Raw genomic sequence first — 14,942 nt, 5'->3', positions numbered from 1 at the left:
GAAGAGTAAGCCACAGCCATGTAAGGAGAAGCAGTCACCTGGGAGATCTGCTTTGTCTTTTGAGGACATTTGGTTTGCACCCCCTTCTTTCTCTTTGGGACTTTCTCATAACCTCCTCTTCACGAGGAGAAGGGGGTCTGGGGTTCTAATTTATATTGGCTCATCATTTAGGGGAAGCTTCATAAGGCTTTGGTTTCAGTAAGAATTTTTGAAATATAGTTCACTCCTGAGAAGGAAGTAGAGACTAGAGGCAAGGCAGTTCTGCAGTTCTCATTGCATTAAAGTAGAACTCCTTGTGTTAAACTTTTGTCTCGGAAAAGACCCCTAGGCCCAGATTTCTGGTTCTGTTGCTCTCCTTGTGGAGCTCCTGTCCCCTCCAGATCTTTATATCTTCCCCTTCTTTCATAAAATTCCCTGCACTTTCCTCCTGATGGGAAGCAGCCTTACCAGGCCACAGAAGAAGCCAATGCAGCCAGTTCTGATGAGACCTGATAAGCTAGGGTCAGATGGAGGGGGAGGAGGATTTCCCCTCTTAGTGGACTTGGAGAGGGACATGAGGAAGGGAGGGTAGGATTCGTAAGGAAGGAGGGAGGGGCTACGGCTGGGATACTAAGTGAATAAACTGTAATTAATATTAAAAATTAAAAAAAGTTTTACCTCAGTGGCTTGGAAAATAGCTCACTTAGTAAAGTGCTTGCTGTATTTGCATGAGGAGTTCAGATCTCTGTGCCCACATAAAAAGCCATGCGCAACAGCACATGTCTGTAATCTCAGCCTAGAACTGGTCCTCTCATTTTTGCTCTTTAAGCTCTACATTGTAATTCCCTTGACCTACACTGATGCTGTCTCCTGTCCGATTTACGGATACTTTACTCTGAGGCTCTTTCTCACTTATCTCAAGAGGCTTTTCTCTGATCTTCCATGCGCTTATTCTCAGTGGTACTGTGTGGTATAAAGTTGCTTGTGACTCACTTCTCCAACCGTGCCAGATTGCCTTTTATCTTCTGCTGCTCTGAGACATAGGCTTGCTCTTTTATAATGAAATGAGGCTCAAATTCCCTTCACTGTGATAACCAAAATCTTAACAAACCTATGATAACAGTTGGTTAAATATAACTTAACCTTTTTCTAAAGTGAAAAATTAATATGTTACATGTTACATATGAAGACATTGCTTGCAAAACTAGATTATTATTGCTGATAATAATTTTCTTGGGATATCAGTAGCATTTTATGACCTTATGCTGTTTCTTTAGGAATTTGGTTAAAATTATATTAATAAATGGTGCCATTTTAATTTTTATTTTTTATATTAATTACAGTTTATTTACTTTGTATCCCAGCAGTAATCCCCTCCCTCATTCCATCTCAACCTCACCCACCCTCCCTTATCTCTTCCCATGCTCCTCTCCAAGTCCACTGATAGGGGAGGTCCTCCTCCCCTTCCATCTGATCCTAGCTTATCAGGTCTCATCAGGACTGGCTGCACTGTCTTCCTCTGTGGCCTGGAAAGGCTGCTCCCCCCTCAGGGGGAGGTGATCAAAGAGCCAACCACTGAGTTCATGTCAGAGACAGTCCCTGTTCCCATTACTAGGGAACCCACTTGGATACTGAGCTGCCATGGGCTACATCTAAGCAGGGGTTCTAGGTTATCTAGGTTATCTCCATGAATGGTCCTTGGTTGGAGTATCAGTTTCAGAAATACCCCTGTTCCCAGATTTTTTTTGGTTCTGTTGCTCTCCTTGTGGAACTACTGTCCTCTCCAGGTCTTACTATCTCCCCCTTCTTTCATAAGATTCCCTGATTCTGCCCAAAGTTTGGTTATGAGTCTCAGCATCTACTTTGATACACTGCTGTGTAGAGTCTTTCAGAGGCCCGCATATATATATTTGTGATATTTGAAAATATACTATTTTCAAGATTATGTTGGGAATTTTGATTCAGTTTAATGTGAAGAGATTTGAAGGAAGTTTTAACTGAAACAAAGTTAAAAACTATAACTTATATTATTACTACAGTGAAACTTGGTTTTTAAGTGTAACAATGAAAATCATTTGATACTGTTAAGATTCTGAGTGAAAGAGAATGTGCAGGTGATGTTATCTTTTTGGCAAGACTGTGTCAGGTGGCCACCATTAGAGGATTTGAACTATAAAATACTAAAGTATATTAGTGTGTCACAAGGCAGGCCATCTTGTCTTGAGTTCTCTTTTTGCTCTACATTCTTTCTGTTAGAGAAACAGTATCACACAGCATGTGAGGCTTTGACATGACATTACTAACACTCTGCCTAGTGCCAAAAAAAAAAAAAATCTGTAGTATTTACAGTACACTGTCTGTTCCTACATGAAAGAAATTGGATACATGACAATGAAGATGATCATTCAAACTTTCAGAAAAAGGGAAAAATTAAAGGACAAAGACACTTAGACCATATTTTAAATAGTGCCAAATTAACATACTACGATTATAAAGATGTATATTATTTTAGTGATGGGAAACTTAGTTTACTTATGTTATAAACAAATATTATCCATCATAAACTCCATGTAATCTCTTATAATCTGAAAACTATTTTCTTCATATATATTGGGAAACTTTCATAAGCCTTTCCAATATTTTTAATAATGAATAATATTCTGTTTTCTTTTTAATCATAAAACTGGAGTTAGTTCTTTCAGTGAGTGATTGTATAGTATTGATTCATTTTTATTGGCTAAAAGAGCATTCCAATTTTCATTTCATAAAACAGTACATCTAAATATTTGCAATGGCCCTATAGGCTTAAGCTTCCTTTACTTAATATATTTAAGCATTCTGAAGCAGATTTTATTTTTATTTCTTCATTTAGCCAGCTTTATGTTACTAAAGGAAATACTCAAAGCCATTAACAAAAAAGAGAGAATGGTTTTTGTTGTGGTGGTTGTTTGACTCAGTAAAGGTTCAGGTACATGACTGACTGACCTCATAGGTTTGGACCTGTGACAAGTGAGCATATCATAGTTGTAGAGTGTGGCCAGGAAGCAAAACAAAACAAAACAAAACAAAACAAAACAACAAGAGAGAATGTTGGTGTTTTCACATTCCCTGTGGAAATATTTCACCAAACATCTAAAGAGATTCCAATACCTCCACCCCCACAAAAGTTATTCTGCCACCCAATAGTACCACTTTTAACACATGAGCAATTGAGGGACAGACAATATTCAAAATATAGTGTTAAGTATTTAAAAATAATAAAAACTTTTCTAAAATATTCTTCACATATTTGACATAGTATGTACATAGTTTAAAGAAATGATTTGTAATCCATTCATTCTTCAAAACACCTAGTGGCATATGCTGTGACTTAGTAAATGTATTTTTGAATTCATCTCCAGTGGTTGTGGGCAATATTTTACACTCCCTGTATTACAAGAGAGATACTTTGTAGAGAAATGTACAAGATATTAATGACACAAACATCAGCACATTTCACAACAATTAGCCCTGTTGTTCTTGCTGCAGAACTGTCTTGGATTAATTAAAACGATGTGGAGGTTTATCTATTTGTAACCTGAATCAATTAATCTATTCAAGTATTGATGTTCTAGAATCTCATTTTAGTCTGAAATGAAAGAGGTTCATGTTGGGTGGAAATCTTCAAGGATAGCCTGTGTGTCTAAGACAGGACATGATAATCCATCCTATGAAAGCATAAGCCATCTGGTGTTATGTAGGAGACCTGGGTGAAACCAACTGTTAGGTTTTTAAAGCACAAAACTAATGTCCCTGGAATATTCTGAATGAAATTCCACAAGGGTGGTGTTCAAACGGCTTCAGAGTTCAAATAAATTGATTATTTTAAGACCACGTAGTGATTTGAATCTTTAAACATGTTAGCTAGCTAGTAATGTCCTAAGATTCATAGACAGAGGCTTGTGTCTGAATGGTTATATGCCTTTCTAACCTGTGTAACCCCCTCTGAGCACTCTTTAGCACTTTCCATGCCCCAAAGTGTATACAAAAACAGATGCATTTGTGTGTGTGTGTGTGTGTGTGTGTGTGTGTGTGTGTGTGTGCGCGCCTTCACTGAAAACTGACATCCTCTTTGCTAGATAAATGGTTCAGTTTGCATACAGTTGAAGTTAACATTCATCGCTTGGCATCTGTGCTCAGCTGGGACCAGGCTGTAGAACCTGTAGAACCTGAGTGGTTCCAGAACAAAAGCAGGCAGAGCTGGTTCTGGTGTATGCCTGGATTCGCTTTTCACAAGGCAATAAAACGCCACCAGGCCCCGGCTTTAAAGATGGTTAAGTCATGCATGTGAGCCCCATCTGTTCCGTGCATAGGGGATTTCCTTCTCAGATCCGCCCTCCAGCCACAATCTCTGCCACTGCTCCTGCCCTCCCCTTAGACTCTCTCCTCTCCTGCTGGGAGTGGACCGGTTTGTGAACCAGATGCAGCCTAAGCCACTGGAGGGAAATCCTTCTGCAAACATCAATATGAGCTAGAAATGAGGTTTGGTCTTAATTTTATGCACCATGTTAACTTTGGCATACCTCATTCAGTGATTTAAGTAAAACAAAAAATCGAACACGAAAAATACCCATATTTAATATGATAAAAATATCACTGTCATGAAGCTATCCACAACTTTATCATCAACATTGGTGCTTTCAACTTTTCAACTTCTCTAGATGTGGACTGTCTTAGAAGGCCTCTGTTTATGGCTGTACTCATTCTCTCATTACTTCTCTCCCTTTTCCATAAAGCTAAGAAGTAAATGTGTCCTTCATAGCCACAGAAGGGGGCTATCTATGGTCTTCTCTAAGGAAGACCTCCATGATCCATATAGTCTGACCTGTCTTCTACCTTGTTCACACATGTCTTCCATGTATGTTTTTCTGGGTTATAGTTTTCTTTTTACTTCCTAGGGTGGCTATTAAGTTTCGAGGTTAAGCTGAAGTTCAGAGTGCACACGTGACTGGCTGTGACACATGCTGTTTTATGACTAGTCACCTTGACCTATTAGTTTTGCAAGCTAGTAGTCTTACAGAAAATTTACATTATTTCTGTATGTTTTTCTGGTGTATATCCAAACTCTAAAAGAATCATGATGGAGAGAAAAAAAAAAAGAGTAGCTTTTTCTTAGTATTTGTTTTTGGTTTTAAACACATCAGAATGGGAATTTATGATCTAAATAAACAGCTATGGATCCTACTCATTTTCTTTTCTTTTGACATAGATTTATGAAAAATACCAAGAGTTGTATACTGTGGAGCCGAATAATGCACGCCAGCTGGTGGAAATTGCAGCCCGAGACATTGAGAAGCTTCTGAGCAACAGATCTAAAGCCCTGGTGGTGAGTTAAGATTGGTCCTTCTTTATTTTCATTGGCTGTGCGTGTTTATGTTTCTGGCTCTGTTTGAGGCTTTTCTTTCATATGCCTTTTTTTCCCTTGGTAACTCTGTTCAACTGATGCATTTATAGAATCAATGGAATCCTGAATGAACAGCTTTCTTCTACCTATTGCTTTATTTTTACCATTTTACTAGTTTTTAAAAAATACATCAAAGATGTTGATTTTGCTGATACATATAACTTTATACCCACGTGAGTCATTATATATTATAATCAACTGAGCACATTTTAATCTATACTAAAACATAGCTTCGTTATAATTGCTACCAAATAAGCTGCAGTGCTCTCCTGTCCCAAGATCCCACATTCCTATCAAAGTACCCAGTGTGCCAGATAATCAATTAATCACTTCTTACTTCTGTCCTTTACCAAATGTTTTTCTCATATATATATATATATATATATATGAAATATATTTTCTCATATATATATGTTTTTCTCATGTATATGTATATATATATATATCCACATAATTTGCAGAATTGTGTTACTTTAATTGGTTTATAGGTGGCACATTCTGGGTGTTATATGAACTAGTTAACTTAATTTTTGTTTGTGGTTTTTTAAATTGTCTTTTTGATAACTTCTTAATTTCAATGTAGTCAGAGTCAACTTTACATTTGTTTCTGAGTTGTTCTGATTCAGGAATTCTCTATCAAATCATATATATAATTTTAAAATATGATTAATTCTAAATGTTTCCAAGTTTTGTTTTTTTTTATCTTCAACCATTTAATACATTCATAGCAGAATTAGTATATAATTTCAGGTTTCAATGTAAGTTAATTTTTTCCAGCTAATTTTTCCATAACTATTTATTATGTAGATTTTCTTTCCCTATTAAACCCTGATCACTATGCTAAGGTAGCTGGTAATCTAAGATTTTTACCATGTAATTTTTTAATTAATTTAATTTACATCTTGGTCATAGGCCGAATCCTACCCTCCCTCCCACATCAGCTCTCCCCTATTCCTCAGAATAGAGGAGCTTCCTACCCAGACATCCCAGCTCATCTCTTCACATGAGGACTGAGTTCCTCTTCCTCCCCTGTAGCCTGGTAGGGAAGTCCCATCAGGAGGAAGTGATCAAAAAGCAGACAACATAGTCCATTTCAGAAATATCCCCCACTCCCTTAACTAATGGGCCAACATGAAGCCTAAGATGCCCATGGACTTATCTTCTTGGGCTCTGTACATTGCAGTATGTCTATCCTGTACTATATGACTAAAATATAAGTGAGTGTATACCTTGTGTGTCTTTTTGGGTCTGTGTTACCTCACTCAGAATTTACCATGTATGTTTTTAAAGAATTACTTTCAGGCTACTTGAACTTTTTTTTTATTTAAATCCAAATAATAAAGATTCAACATGTAATTAACCTGGGAAATGTCTACTTTTTGTTTTTATATTATTAGTGACTAAGAAAACTTTGGGAAATGCTAATATGTTTATTATGGTTGGTCTTTCTCTTTGTAAGCAACCCCTTCCCCCACCATTTTAGTACTCTTTCAGGTCATTATATGTGAGTCAAACACCATTTTGTAGCTTCAGCATCATTTCTGTTAGATTTCTAAACTGTTATCTTTGCCCTCGAGTTTTATTATGCATTCTTAAACACTTATAAATCTTTTGATTATGGTTCTTAAGGCATCCACAATCTTGCAATTTATCAGGAATATCTGTAGTTATATCTGGTTTAACAGGTTGCTAGTTTAATATTTATTATGATTTTAAATATAAAGTCCATGCCAAGATAAACTTGTTTAAAGCATTGATATCTTCATTTTTCTTGAGACTAATGTTATTTTAAATCGTTTAGGGATATAAATGTTTATAAATGTCATTTTAAGGTACTTTCTACTTACGTGCTTAAGGTTCTGACTAAAGTTTGTGAGACACTGTTGAATGAAACCATTTTCATCGTGGCTTAATAGGGCTGAAATGGGGGGCTTTTTGAGTCTTTTTCTTATTTATCATATATGCTTGAAGTTGAAGACACCTGGTGTGTTCTTTGAATCTCGTGAGGTTTCAGCGATGCTCTTCACTGCATGATGGCAGAGTAGAGAAGTCGTAAGGCTAATTATTGTCATAGAATTAAATTTTATGTTTGGGAGACAGGTCCATGTTTGTTTCCATGCTGAGTTTTTTTTTTTTTTTTTTATTTAACTTATTTGATTCCACCAAAATAGAAGAGATAATTTCATAGGGAAATATTTTGAAGCTAATTGAAACACAGGTGCTATATTATGCTGTGAATGGTACGAGATGGCATTATAAATTTAATTGTTTCTGCTGTAGATTTATATGAACGGAGACAGCTCTGTTAAAGGAGCTTTAATTTACCTGGCTGTTGCACTCATATAATTTTATACAAAGCATAGTTGAAAAATCATGAACATGCAAATAAGAGGTCCATGCTAGAACTTAATATCAGTTAGACTTTGTTGAGTGCTTACACTAAATAGAATGACCTAATTACTCCTCACAGTAATACCATGGTGTAGATACTATTATTAATCTCTTTTCAATGCAGAAACTGTGTCTTTCAAGGCTCTTAAAAGTTGCCCAAGGAAATACATTTAAGAAGAAATGTATGCAGTACTTTTGGACTTTAATACTCACACAGATCACGTATGGTTCTGGTTAAGCTGCAGATTTTTATTGAATAGACTGAGCTGGGGTTATGTTTCTCGTAAGTTTCATAAGTGGTACTGATATGTCCTTTTTGAAGCCCATTCAGCAGTCAGAAGATGAGAGAAAGCAAATTCTGGTGTTTCTAACTTCAGGTACTACTTTACACTGAAAAAGTGTGAAAGTGTGAAATAGAAAGGGGAAAGGAAAACCAAACACACTTGTTAAATTGAATTTTTAGTTATGTTTTTTATTTGGAAGATGGAATATGTTTGCTCTAAAGATATGTCAGAATCACCATAGTTCATCTCTGTTAGTTCCTTGTAGCCGTCCTGCCCCCTATAAATGCCCTATTTTAATCTTTTACACTCCCACTGGCAAATTCAGCCATTTCATTTCTAAGATTTATCTGTTTTATGGCTTTTTATTCCTAATAATTTCTTCAGAAGGATCTTGGAAACTGGATCAGTATGATTGTCCTGATGACATTGTTGGATTACTTCTAACACAATCTTGCATCTAATGATGTTTAGGAGTAAAAGTGAAATAATCATCTAATATTGTTAGTATGCATTTCAGCATGAACTAGGCTGAACTATCTGCAGTATTAATGAGGAATCCATTGTACAAAGTGTTTTAAGAAAACAATCCAGTGGTATCTCCTGAGAGATGGATGTAAATGAAACCAGTGTCTCTTTGTTCACCAGTCAAAAGATCTGCTAAGGAAGGGAATGTCTCCAGGCATTTTGTTCAGAGAAAATAGGATCAAGGTTAAAAATAAACAATTTTTTTCTTTTGACAGTTTTCTAATTACAGCATATACTTACTGTCTTCCTCTTGTTATACCTGTAACTTTAATTAAAGTTAAATTAAATTAAAGTGGCTCCAATTTATTATGATGCTTTAAATACTATAATTTGCTCTACTTCTTGATTTAACTATGATATTCAGTTTAAGAGTTGAAAGTGAAAAGGGGAAAATAATAAATATTTTAATTCACTATGAAATTATTTCGTCTGTTTCTGGAAGGACAGCATTATTTATCTAACTGGATATTTGATTATTAGGCTGTCTGACTAGTAGTTTTATGTTTCTCCCTTGTTATTGTCCCTCTTTTCTAGAGGAGATGTGAGCAAACTGCATTTCACTCCAGATAGGGCTTAAGCAACAGTCAGATGAAACGACTCCATCCAAGTGTAGTTTGGTGAATCAACAATTGATTTGTGCTACTTAATGAGCATGGGTGAGTCAGAATACCACATCACGGAACGGCACACCCCAGAATGGGTGATGAGTCATGAAATCTCTATCAGTAGAATTCCCTGTACAGCTCACTTGTTCTTCACTAACTTTCCACTGAAGAATGTTATCTACTCCAGTTCATTGCTTATGTAATCTCAAGGATGACCTCATGACCTCAAGTTGTCATAATTTAATGTGAATCTCTAGGCCTCCCCCAAGCCCCTTCATGATGAGATGTTACAATATGGAAGAAAGAGTGACACAAAACTCCACTCCTTCATCTAGCTCTTCCATTTTCTCTCCTTTGCCTTCTACAATGTTCCTTAATCCATTCAGTGTACAACGTGGACATCTGACAATTTTTTTCCCATATATGGTTAGATGCTTGCCTACAGTGTTGCAGTAAGACATACTAATTCTCATCGGTTTGGCTAGTAGTGCGTCTCTACTGTAACTTTTCTTCACTGTAAACAAATTTTTCTCAGGCACCAGTGATGACAGCTGTATTAATTTAGAGGTGTAACTAGGAATGTTTAGTAGGACTTTAAAGGCACTTCACATTTGTTTAACAAAAGAGTGAAATTAACCCCCACGATGTATCAAATTTGGGTTTCCAGCGCTAAAATCCAACCAGAAAGCAATTGGTTGCACTGATAACTGTTATGTCCCTATTTTATTTATTTATTTATTTATTTATTTATTTATTTATTTATTTATTTATTTATGTCCCTATTTTAGAAGTAGGTGCCTCTTTCCCGCTGAGCAAGCCTTTTGGTAACAAGGCCTCTCCCAGCCTCTACGTATCATCCATGATGCTTCCTACCCAGCCGGACAGAAGTGACCTTTCAGCTGAGTCATAGCCTCATTTCTCCATGTTCTGCAGCCCAAGCAGGTGGTGTATTCAGAAGCAGAGTCTCACTGTCTGGTTTTGGTACGCAAACAACAATATTATTTGGGGTGCCTAAGTGGCCTTCCTGGTCAACAAATAATGAGGCAGTGACACTCTTATAACAGAGACATTTTGATTCAACAACTTTGGCTCCTGAAAATTCACTTTTTCTTTCTATGCAAGATGTCTTATTTCAGATTAACTGCTAATTTCACTGCTCTTCTGAGTATACGTTTGAATCTGTAAGAATTTCAAGAATTAAGTCTGTAAGGCAAACCTTTTTTATAGAATGTGCGTAGAATCTCTGCAAGTCTGCTGCCTTCTGCTCTAAGGAAGTGTTAGGCTTTGAGGTTCAGCAGCTGCATGAATATTAAAAAAACCATTTTAGCAAGGTCAAATACAGCATGACAATATCCTATTACTTGAATCATTTCTATGAAGTGTTGTGAATGGGAGATATCACCATATATAGCTCTCTGTATTCTATGGTCATTATCCCTAAAAGAGCAGACTTCTTTATTATGGAGACCTACTATCAGGCTGCTGTTAATATCCCCAGTCCCAGCACACTCAGTGAGCATGGTTCATGCTATTTTTCTGGCCCCTGGCTAGTGGAGAACAAGCCATTTCATCTGCTATACCTACTATGTAATTTCTAGTTCCTTCATACTCAAGGTTGATACTATGATTATTGTTTCTCTACCAACTTCATATGGTTATTGAAAGGGCCCTGAGCTTATTGGATAGACTGCATATATATATATACATATATATATATATATTTTCGCAAAGAAGATCTATACATATTATAATGGGTAATTGCCACCCTAGGAAAAGCTTATTCTTTCTCATTTCGTTTTCTCGTGTCGTTTTTACCTTCTTTTACTCTTTTGGTGTACATTGCTCAGGGTTTAATGCCTTTCATAAACTCTAAACCAATAAAGATGACTTTTTGTTAGTTTTTCTTAATAACTGTTTCACACAAACTGCCACACTTTATTTTGAGTGTCCTGGACAGGCTCCCTTGTGTGATTTTCCTTCATGCCCTGCTGAGTTTTTCATAAACCAGATTTCCACGCAACTCTGTCATTCAGAGCTTCCCTTACCTTGCACAAACTTCATTTTGTCATAGGGTTTATCAAAAGAAGTAAATCCCTGTGCCACTGCCAAGGTCCGGCATGGTTTAAATTTATCATTATATCTTATGTGAACCCAGTTTTAACTATCTCAGCCTGTTTGACCTCAAACACCACTTCTCTCATGCCGAATTCTCTCAGCCGTTCATGCCCAGCCCGAGAGATTCATGGGGACCTCGGCGGCTGATAATGACCTAGTGTTTCCAATGGCTTACGTAACCTTTCGCATCAGAGGCTGTTTTTCTTGGGTGCTCTCGGCTTACAAAGCCTTTGTCTCAAAGAAGGTTAAGGAGGAATGCCACAGAATTGGTCTGCTCCCATGTCAACTAGGCTGATGCCATCCACCCCTTTTGCACACCCTCATGACAAGACAACTGTGACGAATCTTGCTTGTTTTCCAGAATTCGTAATAATGGCTCAATGGATAACGAACTTGCCACGCAAGTCTGACCAAGTGCTTCTGGTCACATAAAGGTGAAAGGAGAGAATCAACTCCACAGAGTTGTCCTCTGTCCTTCACATGTATGTCACGACACATGTGTCCTTCCTCAATAATAGTAATAATATCATTAATAATCATAAACTTAAAGAGTCTCTCCCAATTTAAGCAATATAGATATAAAGTATTCTTTAAATATATTTTCCTGTACTGCGTCATTATTAAAGCCATGTTTGCATGCTGAATCATGCCTTTTCTTCTCCTTCTACATTAGTAGTCAGGCTTGAGGGCTATTTTCTGTCACCTTTAGAACTTTTCTTATTCCTGATCATTGCTCAACTTTTAGGAGATTTGTATTATTGGTTACCAGTAAGAAGTCATAAAGACAAATCTACATTGTAATCCTCCCCCTCCCCTGGGCTCTGTTACCTCTAGGTAAATGACAACAAAATATATCCATCTCATTCTCTATGTTTTCTACTTTCCCTGATTAACCAGAGGATCCTGAAGGCAGTATCCATATGCCATGTTCCCATTGTAATTTCTTCCTTACAGGAGCAGGTACTTTCTGAGTGGAGAGTTGAACATTGGTTGCCAGTATAGATTGCACAGACCATGTAACTATTATAATCAGGTCTCAAGGCCTTCCATGCTTCTTTAAGAGACAGCTGTATATTCTCTACTCCACCTGCCATTTATGCCTATCTCTGTACTTAAATGTTACATCTCTATCAGCAAGTCAGCATGACACCCCATATTGTGTAAAGACCACCGGTGGTCTTCCCTCCACACATGACCTGCTTCACATGTTTCTTCATGCCTTACTACATGTAGAAGGACCAACCAACTGCTATTCCACTGAGGAGGCACATCATACCATAAATATGATTCTACCTAAATCTGGCTGGCTGAATGAAATAAATATATTGTGCTTGCTTATAAGGACATTGGTAAAGGGTTATTTGTGTGGACATGGATAATTCGGGTAGCCTTATCACTGGGAAGCCCAATAGAGAATCAGGGATGATCTATAAATCCTCATCAGTTGAGTGCCCTGTATAACTTGCAGGCAGTTTCACTAAAGAGTCTGCTTTTCTGTAGCAGTTGATTGCTGTTTATAACTCATAGAGCCTTCTGAGTCTGATAACTTTCTTGTGAATCCAAGTGAACTTCTTGTCATTTTTATTCTCTTGCTAGGGAATGCCTCTAGTGCAGAGGAAATAGTTACACTGAGCCAGTCGGGTTTGTAAGATGGAGATCTCCATGTCTTCATCTCTGGTGACTTCAGAAGCATAAATATAATCCAAGAAAAATTAAACCCATACAAATGAATAAGAAGTACAAGGAAGAACTGTAAAGTTATTTAGTGGTGCAAAGAAGAAGTAAAAGTTTATTGAATTTAGCTAAACCGTGTTCCAGGTTTCCTCTTGTGAGAACATATTAAGGAGACTGCATGTGACTGAAAGAAGACAGTAGTGTTGAATAATTTTGGAGGAGCAAATGACTGACAAGGAGTTTGTCTGGATTTTTGTAAAGACATTGAAGGACTACTATGAGGTATGGATGAAGGTTGTTCATTATTGTTTGAGAATGGAGGAGAGATAAGCATGCTGATAGTCAGAACAGAAGCTATCTACTAAACTAGAAAATAAAGGAGAGACTACAAGAGTGAATTTTTTGAAGAATTGTTTCCAATAAAGAAAGTTAGAAAAGCGTGATGGAATTTATATTTGAGAAGATGCTGAGGTCTGTTATTTAGGGGATATTATATTAAATACAAGTAAGGACTCCCATATGTGAAGATAAATAAAAAAATAAAAGTCACACCTCATGCACATTGAATTTCTTGAGCAAGAAGAATACAATGTTACATGCAAAAAATTGGTTTGCCAATGTTGGAGACTGGAGCAAAGGCTTGGGAGAACAAAGTAGAAATGAAGACCGAAGGAGTCTGCCAGCTGTAATTAAAATGACTAATGAATAAAATAAAATGTACTTTACTAATATTGCAAAAGAACAGAGGATACAAAATGCCCTTTGATGGTATCCTAATATACATAAGAATTTCAGAGCAGCCTGAACATTCTGTGTTTATACATCTATAGGCATGCTTGCGTATTTTATACCTGGTCCAAAAACCTTTCCTGAGAATTGAAAACTATGCAGTCAAGAGATCAAGACAAAAATTCCTCAGGATAGGAATGTGGTTAACCTAGCGGAAATGCACTCCTCTTTAATCATATTGTGAATGCCTCTTGGAGAATTACTTAGAAAGCTAGTATCTTTTTAAAGCCAGTGTTTTAAACTATGCAATCCACTATTCATTATGCAACATTGAAATTACTTTCCCTGATAAGACTTGATAGGCTAGGGTCAGATAAAGGGGAGGAGGTCCTCTCTTATCATGAGACTAGGGAAAGGGCATAGGGGGAGATGAGAGAGGGTGAATGGGACTGGAAGGAGATGAAGGAGGGGGCTACAGTGGGTATACAAAGTGAACAAATTGTAATAAGTAAGCAAGTAACTAACTAAATAAGTAAATAAAGCACTGAGCTGGCAATGTTTTTTTTTTTTAGGTGAATATTCATTTATTTGCTTATTTATTATTTTGGGAGATAGGAGCTCACCGTGCTATCCAGGTTGCTTCTGAACTAGTAGACATCTGTCATCCTGCTTCAGTTTCCAAAGTTGCTAGTACTTGAATACCACTGTGCCTAGCTTCAGTAATTTTAAATCAATTTAGGCTTCTGGTTTTAAACCAGAATTACATATTTTAATGGAATGACTGTGACGTCTTAGGAGTGTAACATTTGTACACAATGGTGAATGTAAACTCTAAAACCTCAAAAATGACATCCAGGACAAATAAGGTTAGTAGACAGGCTAAGGAAAAGGCAATTTAAGCAGATTGTGGGGTTATTTCTCTCATACAATGAGAGATTTCCAGAAGTTACTATTCCTGTTTGTTAGATCAGTCTCTCTGGGATATCTACAAGTTTCTCCCTTCCTCTCTCTCAGTCTCTCTCTCTCTGGTGTGTGTGTGTGTGTGTGTGTGTGTGTGTGTGAGTCTGTGTGTGTGTGTGTGTGTGTGTTGCACAGGTGTTGTAATGTGTAAAGGGACCAGTGTCCCTCTGGAGTACTCATAAGAATAACAATAACAACAACAACAACAACAACGCCAACCATTTTATATTTATAGAG

At 36.9% G+C, this 14,942-nt stretch overlaps 1 protein-coding gene across 6 annotated transcripts in view; it reads left to right on the top strand.

The window, feature by feature from the left end:
* Cacna2d1 (calcium voltage-gated channel auxiliary subunit alpha2delta 1) overlaps positions 1 to 14,942 on the top strand; it is a 467,228-nt gene that overhangs the window by 87,168 nt on the left and 365,118 nt on the right. For all 6 annotated transcript variants that reach the window (XM_055612640.1, XM_055612638.1, XM_055612639.1 and 3 more), the window contains exon 3: positions 5,228 to 5,344. In XM_055612640.1, the coding sequence (XP_055468615.1) occupies positions 5,228 to 5,344 (117 nt within the window). The remainder of the gene's footprint in view (positions 1 to 5,227; positions 5,345 to 14,942) is intronic.

Source organism: Psammomys obesus, unplaced genomic scaffold (assembly GCF_907164565.1).
Source record: "Psammomys obesus unplaced genomic scaffold, mPsaObe1.curated_primary_1811, whole genome shotgun sequence".
In the NCBI taxonomy this organism is placed as follows: Eukaryota; Metazoa; Chordata; class Mammalia; order Rodentia; family Muridae; genus Psammomys; species Psammomys obesus.
The sequence above is the reverse complement of the archived record's forward strand: the minus strand, read 5'-3'. Positions and strand labels throughout refer to the sequence as shown.